Source organism: Tenrec ecaudatus, chromosome 11 (assembly GCF_050624435.1).
Source record: "Tenrec ecaudatus isolate mTenEca1 chromosome 11, mTenEca1.hap1, whole genome shotgun sequence".
Lineage (NCBI taxonomy): Eukaryota > Metazoa > Chordata > Mammalia > Afrosoricida > Tenrecidae > Tenrec > Tenrec ecaudatus.
Window position 1 is genome coordinate 64,260,126 of NC_134540.1, and position 14,876 is coordinate 64,275,001.

The 14,876-nt window shown below is 59.8% G+C and overlaps 1 protein-coding gene across 1 annotated transcript in view; it reads right to left on the minus strand.

Annotated features, from left to right (window-relative positions):
- Positions 1-366: 366 nt before the first annotated feature.
- Positions 367-14,876, minus strand: part of POLR1A (RNA polymerase I subunit A) — a 62,401-nt gene continuing 47,891 nt past the window's right edge. Inside the window, exons 24-34 of the mRNA XM_075563096.1 lie at positions 14,660-14,874; positions 13,688-13,855; positions 12,952-13,087; positions 12,380-12,537; positions 8,447-8,573; positions 6,898-7,011; positions 6,264-6,536; positions 5,133-5,333; positions 4,066-4,183; positions 3,538-3,702; positions 367-3,414 (exon numbers count right to left, since the gene is read on the minus strand). Of these exons, the coding sequence (XP_075419211.1) occupies positions 3,314-3,414; positions 3,538-3,702; positions 4,066-4,183; positions 5,133-5,333; positions 6,264-6,536; positions 6,898-7,011; positions 8,447-8,573; positions 12,380-12,537; positions 12,952-13,087; positions 13,688-13,855; positions 14,660-14,874 (1,776 nt within the window). The 3' untranslated portion in view covers positions 367-3,313. The remainder of the gene's footprint in view (positions 3,415-3,537; positions 3,703-4,065; positions 4,184-5,132; positions 5,334-6,263; positions 6,537-6,897; positions 7,012-8,446; positions 8,574-12,379; positions 12,538-12,951; positions 13,088-13,687; positions 13,856-14,659; positions 14,875-14,876) is intronic.

Here is a 14,876-nt window from a genome sequence, read left to right on the forward strand (position 1 = left end):
GAGACTGTCAAATTTTACAGTCTCATCTTTCTCATGGCACAGCTGGTGGACTTGAATTACCAACCGTGTGCTCATCAGCTCAACCAACACCTAGCCCACAGAGCCACGAGGGCACCTTAATACGTAATCTTGTTTAATGTAATCACCATTTCATGGGTTGAAGCACTGGTGGTGCAGTAGGTCACAAATGAGGCTGCTAACCCTCAGGGTCAGCTCCTCTGAGGGAGAAAGCTGAGGCTTCCTACTTCCCTAGAGTCTCAGAAACTCACAGGGGCAGTTCTACCCTGCCCCCAAAGGGTCACTGAGTCAAAATCAACTTGACAGCAAGTGTTTTTTTTTCTTTTTTTACATTTTATTAGGGGCTCATACAACTCTTATCACAACCCACACATATACATACATCAATTGTATAAAACACATCCGTACATTCTTTGCCCTAATCACTCTCAAAACGTTTGCTCTCCACTTAAGCCCTCTGCATCAGATACTCTTTTTTTTCCCCCTCCCTCCCCGCTCCCAACAGCAGGTTTTTATAGGAACTCTAGGCACCGAGATACTGAGTCACTCTTAGGGTTACTCAAAGGTTCAGGCCAAGCTCAATGTCTAACCCAAAATGTAGCCACACAGCTTGATCACATTCTTGAGGCTAGCCGAATAGACTGTGGAAGTGGAACTTCATGTGCTTCACGGATCTGCATCTCCAAATTAGAATCCTGGGTCAGCAGGGAGGGGTCTGTTTATTGTGGTCTAGCTGAAGCCTGTGGTATCTGACCCTGTCACATGTGAGGCCAGAGCCCCAGGGCTGGCTGGGGTCCCCCAAAGGCGGCAGCAGGTGGGCAGGGAGCCCAGAAGGCAGTTTCCGCAAGGCTGAGCTCAGCATGCAAAACCAAGACCTGTAGGCAGTCAAGGGCCTTGCACTTATGGCTAGAGGTGGCGAGGCAGCAGCAGCTGGGTGGGGACCGAGGGCACCTGGAATAGCAATTACTGGACTGGGTCCTTTTGAAATTTCCTCCTGGACGCTAAGCTCCTACGTGCCTGCCCCCACAGAACATCACATGCAGCTGGACGGGCAGAAGCCATGCGTAGGAGTGGGGACAGGATGCTGGGCGGGGCCTCCACCTCCAGTCTGGTTACCCTACTGCTGAACTTCCTGTTGCAGTGCATGTTGGGGCCCTCGATCCTCCATGGGGCAGGGCCTACAAAGCTCGCTCTTAGCGCTTGCAATGGCAGATTTTTCCATTGCAACAGGCCCGCCAGGCCAGGGAGCCCAAGCCTCTACACTTGCTCAAGGTCAGCCACCTGAGCCACCCTGTGAAATCTGAGCCGCCAAGGCAAACTCAGGTCAGCCCTGTGCCTGGAAGCAGCTCCCAGGCCTTTCTCTGGGCCTACGACCAAACCAGAGCCGTACACGGGAGTTAAACTGCATCCAGCTCCCCAATGACCACCCGTGGGAGGAGCGGTGCCAATGAACGGGCGGTATAATCCTCATTAAACAAGTGATGCTTGACTTTTAAAATGGGAAATTCCGATTAGCTGCTGCTAAATGTTGAAGGCCAGGTAAAAGCAGGTCGCCGACAGGCCCCATAGCCTGATTAAAACAGCATCACAGTGGTAGGAAGACAGCACAGAAAGAACTTTGAAGCTGCAAGGTCGTTTATTTAAATGGTCTTAAACAGCCCACCCACAAAGCTCCGAGAGGGCCAATGGCAAACGTACGTAGGGGCACGTGGAGCGTCTGCAAGAAACCGAGGGTCCCAGATTTCCAGACTGGGAGCCTGAGAAGGCGTGTGCTCTATTCCTGAGTCTTGTTTACTGAAAAGGGAGTCACAGGCTCCCTGCCAGTGGTGCCTGTGGGGAGAGCGGCACAGGGAAAAAGCCAACGAGCAGGCATGATGGATCCTGCCTGGTGAACAGGCAACAGGAGTGCGCCCCACGGCAGGGGCTAAGAGCTCACAGCTCCGGAGGTTGCAAATCTCTGCAGACGAACACTCCATTCTGTTCTGACCAAAACCATCTTGCATAGCATGGGGTCCCCCACTTCCAGCCCCCAAACAGAATGTAATCGTCAGCCAAGAATCATTTACAACCCTGAGGCTGGGCCGTCTTCAACCTCCCAGGCAGCCACTCTGAGACAGGAACAGAATGAGCACATTATCCGAGAGTCATGGCTTGGTCAGTGTGCAAGCTCTGGACCGGGGGAACACTGAAAACCAGGTGTCCTGTCTTCTGCTGTGCCAAGAGCACGTGCTCAGGTAGTCACGAGGTCAGACTGGGGCAGTGAGGGACACCAGCTTCCCAAGAAACCTGAGACTGAAATGCTGGTGAGCAATGTGTCTCGGGGCACTCACACTTGTCAGTGCACCCCCTTTCACCCTCATTCCAGACAGTCCCTGTCATAGACACACCCTACTGTGGACAGAGAAGCAAACCGGAGTCTGGAGCAGGTGGCTTGGTTACCGGCCACCTGGCAAGGCCTCTTCTCTGTATCCCCCAGACCGAGGTCATGGGCAGCACCCCTTCCTGGGACACACTAAGGTCAGCACAGCCCCGGTCCACACCCAGCTGCATTCCTGGCCCTGCAGCCAGAGCAGCTTGGGAAAGTGGGCACTGCAGGGACCACCTGTGAAGTGAGATGAGTGCTTCAGAGGCTGTGCCCGACCCCAAAACCTGTGAGGGACCCACAACCAGGATGAGAAACCCAGGTGCAGGCACTCAACTCAACTCGCAAGTGCAGAAGCTGCTGGCCAGGCCCAGTCATGAACAGCCCCCACCCCACCCCGTTTGTTCCCTCCTTCCTGATGTCCTCGGCCCAAGCTGGAGCAACATTAGACCAAGCTAAAGACGGCTCCGGAGGGACACCACCTTTGTGGGCTCGACTGCTGCGGTGCTGCCCGGCGCACTGGTGTGAGACGGGGTGGGGAGCCGGCAGACACGTTCCAGAGCCCAGCCCAGCCCAGCCGGAGACCAGCTGGCAGTGTGGTGTGACCACCCTGGCCTGGAAGGACACTTGGGAGGGGCACCCCACTAGGCACAGATATGGGGGAGGGGGCAGGGCTGCAGACAGGGTGCCCCCGAGTCTTCCCTGCAGTCACAGCTGCCGCCCTGGTATCAGTGCCCAGCCCGAGTGGAGGCCCTCAGATGGGATCCTGTGGACGAACTATCTGGTGATGTCCCGGGTGACGCTGGTCTGGTCCGAGGCAGGAGCTTTCTGAAGCCTGCCCCATAATGCCCGGCACCTCCACCGGCTTCCCTGTGAGGGGTGGGCCAGGCCCCCACGCAGGTTCTGGCCCAAGGTCCCGGGCCAAGGGGCTGCTTATCTCAGCGGCTGCTTGAGCTCAAAGAGGCCTGTGCCGCCCTTGACGACTTGCCCGACCACTAGGCAGGCGGAAGGGGACCGCAGCTCGTCGTGGGAACCTGGGGGAGACACAAGAGCCGCCGTTAGGCCACTGAGGGAGACGCCCAAGTGGACTGACCGGGGGGTGGGGTGGAGGAGGGAAGAGCCCAGGAGCCCTCGTCAGGCAGAAACGGCCCACTGACCCATCATGGTGGCCTGCTTCAGAAACTGGAAGCTGGTCTCAAACGTCATCTGCTGCAGAGGGGAGGAGTTCGACCGGATCCCAAAGCGGTTCAGTGGCTTGTAAACGCCCTCGAAGCACATGTAGTCAGCGACCAGGGAGAGGTGGCGCGGGTCCACGGCAATGCCTGTCACAGTGAGGATGAGGCGCTGACCAGGGGACACAGGAGAGAGGTGGGGGTGTCCCTGACTCAAGGCAGGTTGCTTCTCAACAGTCCCCACCCCCAACCTACTCGCTGTGTCCTTTTAACCTCGAGCCGGGCCTGGGAGTTCCTCCCTGCCCCCTGGTTACCAGGATGACGCCCCTCTTTCCCCTCCCCGCCAGCAGCAGCGGGGACGGAAGCCAGGCGTTCTCATGGCAGGGCAGGAAGGGGCAGACATTACCCAGGAAAAGAGGCCGAGGCCCAGGCAGTGGGTGGACCCTCAGGAACCTTCCTGACACACCTTGTTGGCTCCCACGTCCTGACCCCAGCCCCTTGGTGGCCCCTCACCGTATACCGCGAACACGTCCTTGATCTCCCTCTCGATCACCCGCAGCGCCGCCTCGATGCCGTACGTGCTGGCCATGGCATGGATGTCGTTGGAGTAGAGGCGGCGCAGGTCCAGGACCTGGGGGGGGGGGGGGGGGGGAAGGCCCGGTCAGCGAGGGTCCAGCCACCCTCCCTGTGCCCAGCCGCCGAGGACGGCAGGTGACTACGCGGTCCAGAGGTGGCAGCGTGGAAGACAGGACTCCGGCTAGGCCCGTGACCCACTCTGCTTTCACCAGCAGATTTGAACGTGGGGTTTGGGTTAGGTTCAGTACGAGGGGCCTCAAAGAGTTGCAGGGAAGACGAAACAGAAAGCAGCTTGTAAGGAATGCTCCCTTGTAGCAAAGAGAACATCTTAGCCTAATTTTCTTAACGAAGGGACTGCTTCTTTGGGAGGGAGGCATGGCAGGCTTCCTGGCAGAGCCTTTACGCCTGTAGGGCACAGGGTTGGGGCAGCCCCACAGGGTTGGTCAGGCCTCACCAGGTGCCCGAGGCCCAGCCCTATTTACATAAAGTCCCAGGACTCTGGCAGAAAGCATGCCCGCATCGCACGGGTGGCTCCGTGCGCCGTCCTCTGGGGGAGTCTTGGAAAGGCACCCAGAGAGGGGGGATGGAGGGGAAGAGGTGTGTGCACGCGCACGTGTGGGGCAGGGGGTGCTGGGGCTCCATGCTCACTCAGTACTCCGTCGGCACCCTTGTGCCCAGGACAGAGGCAAGTGACACCGCTGCAGGGAGAATGGGAAGGGGCACCCGGGGCTCTGCCCGGGTTGTCTCTGCCCACTGGGCCTCCCAGCACCCGACTCAGTGCACGAATCCGTTTCCCAATGATTTCTCACAAGTCTCCTTCTGGCACGTGTTTGTTTCAAGGTGGGGAGACCTGTGCTCAATTTGGTTTGGGAAAGTCTAGGTTGGATGAATTTAAAGGTTTCACTCATCAGGAGAATGTGCCTGCAGGACCAGGAGGCAGGACAGGGCAGGGCAGGGCAGGCGGGGCTGTCAGGGGAGGGCAGCGGAGTGGAGCGGGCACCTACCTCGGCGTACTTGAACAGCTCGGGCAAGTTGATCCCTTCCGTGTTCAACACCAGCTCCCTCTCATTCTCCTTGTTGGTCGTTTCGTTCAGGAGGCAGCGGGTGATACCCTTGGTCGTGTAGACCACGGCCTCGTGGGCCAAGGACACGACCAGGGAGCTCATGTCAAAGCTGACTTTCATCAGGGGCAGCTTCACCGTCACCTGCGAGAGAAGAGGGAGAGCGGCTCCAGGTGCTGTCAGAAAACACCTGGCTGGGGCAGGAGGGTCTCTGTCCAGGTGACTACTATCTGACTCCGGGGCGCAGCCACCTCAGCCAGATCACACGGAATCTGGATGACCTTCTAATCAGCAGAGTCCCGTGCCCATCTGTCCTGGGTGGGCAATCCCGGCCACCAGCTACTAAACGGGACTGAAGCGCAAGGAGGAGCCTGTCTGCAGGCATCCGCGTCGGCAAGGAGTCCTGGGGGCATAGCAGCTCTGGTGACAGGACCCCGCAGACACTCTCACTGACTGCCAGTCAGCAGACACCGACTCACAGGCACCCTGTGGACAGGCAGGCCCAAGGGCCCCGTGGGTTCCCGAGACTGTGAATCTTCACAGGAGAGGAAGCTCTGCTTCCCCGGGGCGGCTGGTGGTTTCAAACTGTCGAATCTGCAGTTCGCAGCCCAACTCATAACCTCTACATCACCAGGGCACCTTCCTGAGATCATCACCATGGCCTGGAAAATACTGTGAGGCGGTTCTGCTTGGGCCACCAGGGTTGGCTACCAGTCTCAAACCCACTCCAGCCCAGTGCCACCAACAGGCCTTCCAGCCCGAGACCCACTCTGCACAGTCTCCAGGAAGCAGGCCACTAGGCCTGCCTCCCGAGGCGCCCTGGGGTGGGTTGGACACCCTTTTGGACCAGCTGTGAGTCGGGGGCCGTGTCTGTCACACTGAGGGAGAAAGGAAAGGTAGACCCCAAGCAGCTGTCAGATCGGATCCATGTCTACACCGTCCCTGGAAAGCCAGAGGGAGAGAAGCAGGGGTCTGTGAGCAGTGGCCAGTCTTAAAGGGACCGGCATGAAAACCGCTGACTCAGAGACCCTGGCTCGTGACCCGGCCCCCGCCCAGCGCCAGGTGAGCACTCACCTCGCACCACAGGCCCTCCTCCGTGTCATACTTGTAGTCTTCCACGAACGGGTGGGCTTCGCGCACGGCCTGGATGCGGCGCTCGCAGGCCTCAGTGCCCTGACCAGGGGTGGGCTGCCGGGGCCTCGCTAGGGTCGCGTCCTCCGGGCTGCTGCCCACCTCTACGGCCCCCTCTAGGGTGCCTTCGCCAGGGCCGCTCCCTTCCTCTTGCAGTGCGTCCTCGTCCTCCTCATCATCCTTGTCCTCCTCCTCCTCCTCGCTCTCGTAATCCACCTGCAGGGGACAGGCCATGGCACTCAGGGTCCTGGCTCCCCACTGGCCCAGCCCACATGCCCACGCTCCAGGTTCCTTCCTGCCTGCCAGCTTTCATGCCCTCCGCCCCTCACAGCAATTTCTGCAGGAAGGGCCGCTCTGGGACGGAGCAAGGAGGGAGCGCCCGTCCTCAGCTTCCCCTGCCAGAGGCCTTTGGGTCCTCTCATGGGATTCTAATGCAGAGAAGCGATGTCCCCTGTCTCACCCCCACCCCCACCCCAGCTTCTGGAAGGGCTCCCAGCGCCATGCTCACTGTCCAGCCCAGCGGAAGGAAGAGGGCAGGACCAAAGTCCCTCCCTCCCTCCCGTCTCCCATCTCCCACCTCCTCCTCCTGCTTCTCCCTGCGCCTGGCGTCTGAGGCATCAGCGTCCCCTTCCTCGGCTTCAGCGTCTACAATGCGCCCCTCCTCCTCCTCGTCGGCATTGTCTTCCTGCTCCTGTGGTTTGGGGACAAGCAGGGAAGATGAACTCCAGTGCCCAGTGCTTGACACAGCCGGATAGCCAGCACTGATCCCGTGGGAAACCCATCCACCCCTCTCTTCCAGTCACCCATCCAGCCATCTACCGACCCACAAGCCTCTGCCTGGAGCTCTCGTCTCCACACGCACCGTTGGCAAAGCCTTCCTTTCTCAAGGGGAAGGGCCAGGAGGAAAGTGCCAGGGCTCGCAGAGCCATGAAACGATGCGGCTTGGCCAGCTCTGCCATCCAGGGGATGTGATTCACAATGGAGAACTGGCCCTCGTGAGTTTCCGAGACGGTGCTAACTCTATACGGGACTAGAAAGCCCTGCCTTTCTCCTGCGGGGCAGCTGGTGGTTTCAAACTGCTGACCTGGTGGTTACAGCCCACCTCGTAACTACGAAGCCACCACACTCCAAAGGAAGACAGGTACGCCTCTCAGAATATTTTTCCAAATACTTCTAACCCAACCTGCTGCAGGTGGGCATGAGGCCGAAGGGCTGCTTTGGTGGGGGTGCCCGAGCATTTTCTAAGCCAGTGTTCAAACCACTCCCCCCCCCCCCCCCGGGCTCTGAGTTCCTTATGTTCTTTCAGCTAAGGGACAGAACAACGCTGTGGCCCATGCTCACTCTGTGCCTGGACGGCTCGGGTAATCTCTCCGGTGCCAGTGGACCACTGGCGGTCAGGGGCTGCCCCTGTGCACCCTGCACTCCCAGGGCCGCGCCGGCATCAGGCAGCCAGGGCAGACGATGAGGGACTCACCCCACACACCACGCCTCAGGCTGGGCTGGCAGCAGAGGTGGCCCATCACTCCTGGATGACTGTGCCTGCAGGCTTTTCCATGGCTCCTTCCCTTTTCTTCACTCCAGCTCAAAACATGCCCCCCCACCCCTCAAATCCCCACCAGCTCCGCTGCCCAACTCGCCTGGCAGAGTCCAAACCAAAAATCCAGTCTCCCTGCCACCGAGTGGATCCCGACTCACAGCAGCCCCCAGGAACAGAACCTGCCCCTGCTGGTTCTAAGGCTGTAACCCTTTATGGGAGCAGAAAGCCCCATCTTCTCCCTGCAGGCTGTCTGGCGGGCTCAAACCGCTAACCTCTGCCTAGCAGCTCGACACGGAAGCCCCTGTGCCACCAGAGCTCCTCTGGGAAAGTCAGGCAGAGCAAAATGAAGACAGGGAAGGAGCTTCCCAGAGAGGGCACAGCCCAGGCTCAGGCTGGGAGCCAACGCGCAGAAGGAGCACTCAGATGTCCCAGGCCCTGGCCCCCACCCGCTTCTGGCTCTGGCCACAGCCGGAGGAACGATCAGCAAAGCAGAGACGTCGTCCTGCCCTACAACAAGGGCCCGAGGAGTGTTGGGGACTGGCAGGGCTTTCCCAGGACAGGAGGCTGTGCCCACCTGGCGCCGACTCACCCGATTTCCCCCCAACTCCCCGGAGTGGTCTAGGTCCCGCTGGGTAGCTCTTCGAGTATTCACGCTCCGGAAGGCAGACGCTTTATTATTCTTCTTCTTGATGGCTTCCATCAGCATCTTAAAAAACCTAGGGAAGCAACAAGGTGACCCCTTCAGTGGCAGCCTGTCCATCTCCCCTGGTGAGGGAGGTCGTTCTGCATGCCCCCTCCCCTCCACCAGACAGCAGTGAGGCAGTCCTCAGGAGGCTTATGAGCACGGTAGAGGCCTGGCCTCTGCCCGCTTTCCCTCCCCTCACTGTGTCTGGGTATCCTGCCCGCGGAGCCCGGGCTCCAGGACAAGAGGGTCTCCCCCTCATGGGCACGTGGCTGAGCACAGCAGGCGGCCGCTTTCACCTGTAAGATATGGGCACACGCTAATGCGTGCTGTTAGGGTGAAAGCCTGGGGGGAGGGACTCACTCCCGACAACCCAGCAGAGCACCACAGCCCGCGGGACCCGGGTCACCATGAGAGGGGCGGGATGCACAGCAGTCAGCAGTAGGGGCACTGCACCCCGGGAGATGAACCAAACCCGCAACCGTAAGTCTGGCGACCCCGTGAGAGAGGGCAGGGCTGTGCCTGTGGGTTTCGGAGACGGGACCGCTTCGTTGGAGTAGGAAGCCTTGTCGTTCTGCCTGTGTACCACACAGCCACAGCCTGGACGCACACTGTGAGCCAACCTGGGCGCTGAGCCTCGGCTCTGGACCCAGACCCTCCCGGGAAGTGCAGTCTGGTGACTCATGGAGCCACGCAGGGAGAGGCGGCCAGACTGTCAGAGGACCGCGTGGGAAGTCCCTTTGTGGCAACACACTTTGTCGGCAGGTGAGAACAAAACCAACGTCAGTCATCTGCCCGGTGACTCGGGGCCTTGCCCGGCCCTCGCCCCCTCCTCAAGGATCTTTAATGCTCCCTTGCTTCTGAGCTCATGCGATTTGTTTTCTTCATCAGGACATGGTGATATTACAAAGCAGACAGCCTTTTATTATACCAACTAGTAGGCCCCAATCTACCCCTCCAGTAATCCACCTATAATGCTTCCTACAATCTACATAGGACGGTGGGGGTGCAAATGTGGCTCCTGTCCCTGAAGGAACTTAGTCTTCATGTGGAACAAGGAGCCCTGGTGGGTGAGTGGGTTACATGTTACAAGCAGCGGTTCAAAACTACTAGCTGCTCAGAGGAAGAAAGACGAGGCTTTCTACTCCCGTGCAGACTGACCTTCTCGGAAAGCCACAGAAGCAGTTCTGCCCTGCCCCACAGGGTCACTAAGAGCTGGAATGGACTTGGATAGCTGTGCGTTGGAGTTCGGTCATTAAAAACAAAAGGCCACTTCCCCTCCATTTTCTTGTAAGTTTTTGTATCTAAGTTTACAGTTTTGCGGCGGTTTCTGCTCCCGGCAGAACAGAGGTACCTCACCTAGTAATCTGGTGAGGAGTTTGTCACTAGATGCTGGGGTCAGGGGATGGGGCCATATGAGGGCAGGCAGGGTGGGGCTGTCCCAAGATGTCAGGCCGCGGGGAAGAGCCGGGGGAGGGGACCCTGTGGCAAGGACAAGTGTGGGGTGCAAGGTCCGGGTCTGCTGCAGACGAGTGAGGGCCTGGAACCCTGCAGCAGGGCCTTGCCACGTCTCCCAGAGGGAGGGCAAGCGAGCCTGGCTGGGTGCGGCCCGTGTTGTGGGGGTCTATTGGGGGGGGGGGTCCAGAGGGCTCCCTTGCTGGTCCTAGTGGCCAGACCCACCTGAGGCCCCTCCTTCTAGCACTTCTAGTTCCTGTAGGTGACCTCTAGGAACACCCATCTGTCCCTCCTCCTCTGTGGCCTGGGCCTCAGCCATTCACCCTGTACTCTCGCCAACTCTGCATTGACCTGCAGGGTGACCCAAGTGCAGACTGCTCTCCGAGAAGCCTGCCCTTCGCACACTGGTTGGCACGCCTTTCTGCCGTGCCCGACGCTCCTGGTGAGCAGCACTCATGGGAGGTGGCAGAGCAGCCAGCACCTGATGGCTACATGGTGCGCCTGTGACTATGGTGCCAGCAAGTTCAGTCCTGGGATTCGGCCAGTGGCAAGGTGGCAGCAGGCCCAGAGTGGTGTGGCCACTGGTCAGAATTCGACCACTGGAAGGGGACGCAGGGACGGCCTGCCGGGCCCCCCCCCCCAGCCAGTCAACATTCGCCTCAGCTGGACCCCACAGACCTACAAACAGCCCCCCAGCCTGCTATCTGCAAGGCTGGGTGGGCAGAGGCCCATTTTTTCACGGCTGGGGGACCCAAGGCCAGAACCAACCCTGGACTCCTCACCTGGCTCTTTCCACTTCCAGCCCTGCCCACCTTCCAGAGGATCGACACCAACATCCAAGTGACAGTGTCAGTTTAGGCATATAGGGAATCGCCAATGCTTACAGAACTCCTCCCGGAGACACGCCTCTCTCTGCTCACAGTTAGGAGGGAGGGAGATGATGGGGGTGAGGGAGTCTCCTGGAGTCTGCCCTGGGGTTATGAAAAGACTCCCTGACTGTGTGGTCCATAGGCTGCCCGGGACTGACCACGGGAGTCCAACCCACATCGCAATGCGTGCTCAGGCCTCAGTCCATTCTGCTGGATCACAGGAGCACAGCTGCACCAAAGCACCAGCTTTGCAGATCACAGCTTTCCAAGCATACATGCAAAAGGCGGCCGGGCTGACCCGGAAGAAGTGTGAAAATGGTGCTTCACTCGCAGTGCCCCCTGGTATCGTCCGGGGGAGAAGCTCGGAACACAGCCCGGTGCTCGCCCCTTGCCCCCAGGCCTCTCAGCAGGCCTCAGAAAGTGGGCAGACACCCAGCTCCACCTGCTCTTGACATTGGCCAGGAGGCCACGAGCTCCTGATTCCATTTCTCATAGAAAGGTCGTCTGCACGAGGCCTGGGTAATTAGAACCGTCCCAGGTAGGCAGGCATGTGCACCACTCCCCTGTGCCCAGTCTACAGGAGAGCAGCCAGGCCTGACCGGTCAGTGCAGGTGGACACCCCCCAGGGGTCCTGTCCCAGGGCAGGATCTGCCCAGTCAGAGAGCCCGGACAGCAGCCCCTGTCTATCAGCTGCAGAGGGTGGGGGAGACGGGGCACAGACTCATCTACCCCTTGCCCTGGTGACTCAGCCATTAGTGGGGACCTCTCAGACACGTGGTAGGGTGGGTGACTACCAAGCACCTGTGCTTCTGCTTGGCCCGGTTCTCAGTGCCCCAGCAGCCCTGGGGAAGGCCCGAGGCTGGTCTGCATTAGTGGGCTGAGACTTGCCAACAGATGGAATCCATTTGGGTCTTACCAGGCTTTTAAAAACATGAATTAGTTACTCATGTTTAAAGACTAGGAGACATCTTATTTATAAAAGCAAGAGCGACCAACCACAGAGGAAAAGGGGACATACTTCTGAAGCGCCCTGGCCCTCCTGCCTGCCGGCCCGGGCCAGCCCTCAGCTCCTGTGCATTCGTGCGTCCTTCTGAGCAGGGAGGGGCCAGACGAGCTTGACCGAAGCTGCAGGTAAACCCAGCCAGGCCCCTGGCTCTAAGAGCAACATGCCACGGGTCCACTGTTCATCATCCAGGGTCCATAGCAACCACGTGGGGCAGCCTGGATGGACAGCCCATCAGACAGGAACGTCTAGGCCCACCTGCCAGCGTGCATCTGAGCATCTGTTCACTTCACACACACTTTCCCAAGTCTCACACAGCTCCTGACTCACTGACTGATCAGGAAGAAGGGGTTAGCGCAGGCACCCCTGCAGATCGTGGCCAGGACTCGGACGGCAGGCCCACTGTTTCCCCTGGGTGGGCTCAGGCCAGGCAAGCGGCCCCTTGTCTTGGGGAGTCTAGTGTCATGAGTGCTCTCTGAGCCCTGGCCAAGGGAAACACAGCCCCAAGCCGACCTGGTCTCCATGAAGTGCAGGATGTCCGTGGGCCTCAGGCACTTCTCCTGCTGGTAGCAGGCCCGCGGCAGGAACTGAAAGCGCAGCTGGTACACGCGGCTCTTCTCCTGCCTGGTGTGCATACGGAAGCACTCCTGCACGTCAATCTTCTGCAGCACCTGGAACCAGATGCACAGGAAGACCTGGCTGGGCCCGTCCCCGGGGCACTGCTCGCTGCTAAGTGGGGCATGGGAAGCTTAGGGGGCCTGGAGAGAGCAGCCAGGGCCCCAGAGAAACACCAGGTGGGTCTGCCAGTGTGGAACCCCTCAGGCAGCCTCCCAAGGCTGCTGCTGGGCTCTCTGGAAAGCCTCTCAGCCCAGACGGTAAGCTCACTCCGGAAACACAGGTGGAAGGCCCGAGGCTACTGTTGAACTAGTGATTATTTTAAAAGCTCCATGATCCACCGGCATAGAAAACAGGTCTGTCACCAGTGGCAAGGCGGCTCCAGGTTAGGACAGCCAGCAGTCCGGCTCTAAGGAAGGGGGGAGTGGCCTGCAGGGCGGCAGCCTGGTCACTGGGCAGCAGGCACTTACCTCTCCTAAGCACACCCTGGTGAGCTGCTTCTTCAGGCTCTTCACCCTCTTCAGGGCTCGCTTGGTGTTGAGCACAGGCACGCTCATCATGGGCGTCTTGATGTTGGCGCTGGCCACCATGAGGATCTCCCTCAGCCTGTCACAGAGCAAGGGGGTGGTGGGGGGGGTGGTGTGTGTGTGTGTTCTCAAGCGGTCAGCATGCTTCTGGGATCCAAGCGAGAGTGTTGGGCCTGGCAGGGCGGCTGATGGGTCCCCCATGACAGTGAGCAATTCTGTAGTTGGCTTCCTGCACTGGAGCAGGAGCTCCCTCTGGGCAGGACGGTGTCGCTCCAACCCCACCCTGCCCTCTTGCCGAGTGGCTATCACACTACACAGTGCACGAATCCACCTGCAAGGCTGGAGCCGCAGCCACGCCAGTCTGTGTGAACGGAGCCCAGGAGCCGGACTCCCAAGTGGGTCTGCACAGTGCTGGCTCACGACACCTGTTCCTGAGCCTTCTCCCAGAGACTGCAGGGAGGCCTGGGAACACGCAGGTCACACGCACCGGGTGGCTGTGACGGGCAAGCTCGGGAGGTGAAGTGGAAGCGCCAAGGCCTGAGCACAGACCCAGAGACGTGTCAGGTTCTGAAATCCTCCACCTGGATGAGCACCCATCTCTCCCTGAGCACGGAGCTCCCTTTTCCCAGGAGGGGGCATGGGCAGCACCCACCCCAACCGCCCTCGTGGGGACATGCACCTTGGGATACCCAGTGTGACGTTCATCTCGCCTCTGCCGGCGAAGTGGAAGGTGTTCAGGGTCATTTGGGTGGAGGGCTCCCCGATGCTCTGGGCGGCCAGCAAGCCCACAGCCTCGCCTGGGTCACACAGCGAGCGCTGCCACTTCAACTGCAGCAGGGTCTTCAGCCTGGAGGCAGGTGGGGCAGGGAAGCCATGGTCAGGTCCATGTGTTCCCCCAGCTTGCCACTGTCCTCCCTTCCAATCTCTACATATTGCCAGTAGCCTGGGTGCTCCGCAGAAGATCCCAGCAGGCAGGCTAAATTCCCAAGCCCACCCTGAGCCAGGAAGCCACCAGCTCTCTGGGCCATGAGCACTTCTGGGATCACCATTCCCTCCCGTTCATTGTCTGCGACACTTCCCAGGGGCTGTGCCTGTCTGTGCTAACTAGGTTGCTAGGTAACGCGTTTGAGCCGAGGTCCCCCACCTGTCCCTTCCCCCTCAGACTCAGCCCGGAGGACGCCTGGAGGCGGGTGGATGCTCTTCCCGGCTACCCACCATGGGGGCAGAGGGAGGCCACCACCCTCAACTCTGATGCACTGCCGTGTGCCGACTCACAGTGAGCCTGCCGGACCGGGTGGGGCTGCCCCTGTGGGTGCCCAAGGCTGAGTCTACATGAGGGGCAGAAAGCTTGTCTTTCTCCCAAGGAGCAGCTGGCGGTGCCAACGGCTGACCGGGCAGTCAGCAGTCCAACAGGTAACCACTCTGCCCCAGGGCTCTTCCCACAACTCTAGAGGGGTGGTTTCTGCCAGCCTCTGGCCCCTCACAGCCCTCAGGCCAGGTGAGAGCTGCCACGTCTGCCAGTCCCTGAGCCCCAGGGGACCGCCAGGTGCTCCTGGTTGTCTCAGCCCCTCTGAAGGGCGAGGAGCAGCAAGGGAAGAGGGTCGAAAGTCTGAAAGCACCACGTGGTGCTGGCCAGCGGATGACGTCACACCTCTCGAGAGAAAGCTCCGACTTCTCATGACTCCTCTCTGCGAGAGAGGCCCACTCTCGACTGTAGTCGTCAATCTTCTGTTCAAACGTTTCCGACACTGAAGCGAAGTAGATGTCCGGGCGCCAGACGGACAGACTGGGGTCAGGACAGGGGGCTGCCTTCTTCTGGTACTTCCTTCGGCTCTGCTCGTCCAACTCAGACCACAGCCTCAGCACCT